The sequence below is a fragment of the Belonocnema kinseyi genome, chromosome 2 (genome assembly GCF_010883055.1).
Source record: "Belonocnema kinseyi isolate 2016_QV_RU_SX_M_011 chromosome 2, B_treatae_v1, whole genome shotgun sequence".
NCBI lineage: Eukaryota > Metazoa > Arthropoda > Insecta > Hymenoptera > Cynipidae > Belonocnema > Belonocnema kinseyi.
The window spans coordinates 70019709-70021955 of record NC_046658.1 but is presented as its reverse complement, the minus strand read 5'-3'; the positions used below and the strand labels follow the sequence as shown (position 1 = coordinate 70021955).

General features: G+C 33.0%; 1 protein-coding gene across 1 annotated transcript in view; it reads left to right on the top strand.

The window, feature by feature from the left end:
* Positions 1–277: 277 nt before the first annotated feature.
* Positions 278–2247, top strand: part of LOC117168325 (protein KRI1 homolog) — an 11673-nt gene continuing 9703 nt past the window's right edge. Inside the window, exons 1-4 of the mRNA XM_033353902.1 lie at positions 278–459; positions 850–935; positions 1005–1382; positions 1466–1776. Of these exons, the coding sequence (XP_033209793.1) occupies positions 351–459; positions 850–935; positions 1005–1382; positions 1466–1776 (884 nt within the window). The 5' untranslated portion in view covers positions 278–350. The remainder of the gene's footprint in view (positions 460–849; positions 936–1004; positions 1383–1465; positions 1777–2247) is intronic.

Here is a 2247-nt window from a genome sequence, read left to right as displayed (position 1 = left end):
TACTGAGAAAAATTCAGATCAACGATCAAAACTTTGAACCGGAGTAGGTTGGCAATACGTTCAGGATTTTATGCATTTTTTCATTTTTATATGAATCAGTATTTCTGATTTCAATCCAATACCTTTTTTGACTGATTCTTCGGCTTTTATGTAAATTATTTTGTGTTTTGGTACTCAAATGATATAAACACGTTGACAGTAGCAGACGAATAACATTTTTCGTGCGCGTGCGGCGTGCGCCTTCTGAACAATTTGGAGGTTATGTATATAACAGCGTTTTATGCAGCGCGTTCGTGATTTTCAGAAGTGTGCAGGTTATTTGTAGGTGATTTTTAATTTAACAATCAGAAATGCCTCTATCCGACGACGAGAGTTCTAATACAAATGTAAAATTGAACATAAATAATGAATATGCCAAGAACTATAACCAGTGGCGTCAAAAGGAAGAATTAAACAGATGTAAGTACTTTTCAAATTCCAATGTTTATTATTTTAAAAGTCGAATATTTTTTTAAATAACAAGATATTGATTGTTTTCAGTAGTATTAATTTAGCTCGTTCTAAAAATGAATCATTCATTACATAAAAAAGGGAATTTCGAATACAGTTTCAAAATATTTTCACTTTTCGGTAACATAACCTATTTTCGGCTGAAATTTTCTTTTATAATTCCTAAAAGAAAGTGTCTACACGTACCGATAAAATCTCGCTATTTGTACAAAAATTTCGATATAGATATCTCTTTTTCTAGCTCTATTTATTTCGAACCAATCAGGCCATTTGTACCGAAATTTCTGTACCCGTAGTCACGGCCTTCCTAAAAAATCTGACGTTTTTACTGTTTTATAGTGAAACAAAGGTATGGAGAAGAAGCTTGTGATCTAGAAAATTTAAGTCAAGAATCAAGTGAATCTTCCGAAGACGAGGACGAAGTTGTAAGTTAATAAATACTTTGCCTAAAAGTTATTGCTTTTTACAAAGTTTCTTATGATTTGTATTTTTAGGAAGTGTCAGAGAAATTTGAGGAAGACTTTTATAAAGTTCTCGCTCTTTTAAAAAGCAAAGATCCTCGGATTTATGATGAAAAAGTCTCATTTTTTAATGAAAAAAATGTAGAAGATGAAAAGAATAAGAAAAAGAAATTAAAGAAAGAAAAAGGTGTATCTCTGAGAGATTTCGAGCGTAAGATAATTCTCGAGAGAGGAGGAAAATACAGTGATAGCGAAGATGAAAGTGGGCCGAAAATCCAGAATGGAGACGGTCTTACTTACGTGCAAGAACAAGATGAAATTAGAAATAGTTTTAAAGCTGCTTTGGAAGATGAAGATGAAGATGAGGATTTGTTGGTCGTGAAGAATAAATCTGAAGAACAAATACGAAAGGTATTTTTATCTGTTTTCAAATTTGCAAAGGTCTGAGCGCTAATAACAAAGAATTCAATTAAACTTTATTTAAAAAATTTCAGGAAGAAACTCGTAAAAAGTGGTTGAAAGGACAGGAAGTGGAAGTGGATCCAAAAGACAAAGTCTTAGAACCAATTCGAGATTTTTGGGCAAATCCAAATTTAGACGCAGGCGAAAAGTTCTTGCGTGACTATATTTTAGACAAAAAATATCTAGACAAAAATGCATCAGATGCTGACCTCGAATACGATCAGGCGGTGCACGACAGTGATGAAAATTTGTCAGAAGACGAGGAGAATATTGATCGCCAAGAAGAATTTGAATACAAGTACAATTTTAGATTCGAGGAACCAGATCAGGAGTTTATTAAAAGGTATTGATTTCGCTTTTATTATATATTTCTTTATATTAAAATTCATACCATTTTTCTACTAAAACTAGTGGTTTAGTGGCAGGATTCTTTTTTTAAGGCCTGGTGGCGCCGAACCACTTTCTTGTCATCCGAAAATTTTTCCAGTTATGGACCATCTATAAACTACGATACCATTTTTGAGTTTTTTTTTACCTCTACCCCGAAAGTGAACTAGTTTTTTGCTAAATACGGATTTTATGCTCATAAATTCTTTTTAAAAAATGTAGATAACGTATTGAATTCAATACGAAACACTTTAAATTTTTAAGGTTTCAAGACAAAATATATTGCATTTTCAACGACCAAGAATAATTTTCCACCCAGAAAGAGCAATAGTCCGGGGGCTGGGTATGATCCCGTATGCACTAAGACCGCCAAAGCTGAAAACCCTCTATTCTTATGTATTTTGAGCCCCTGAATCCGAATCCACAA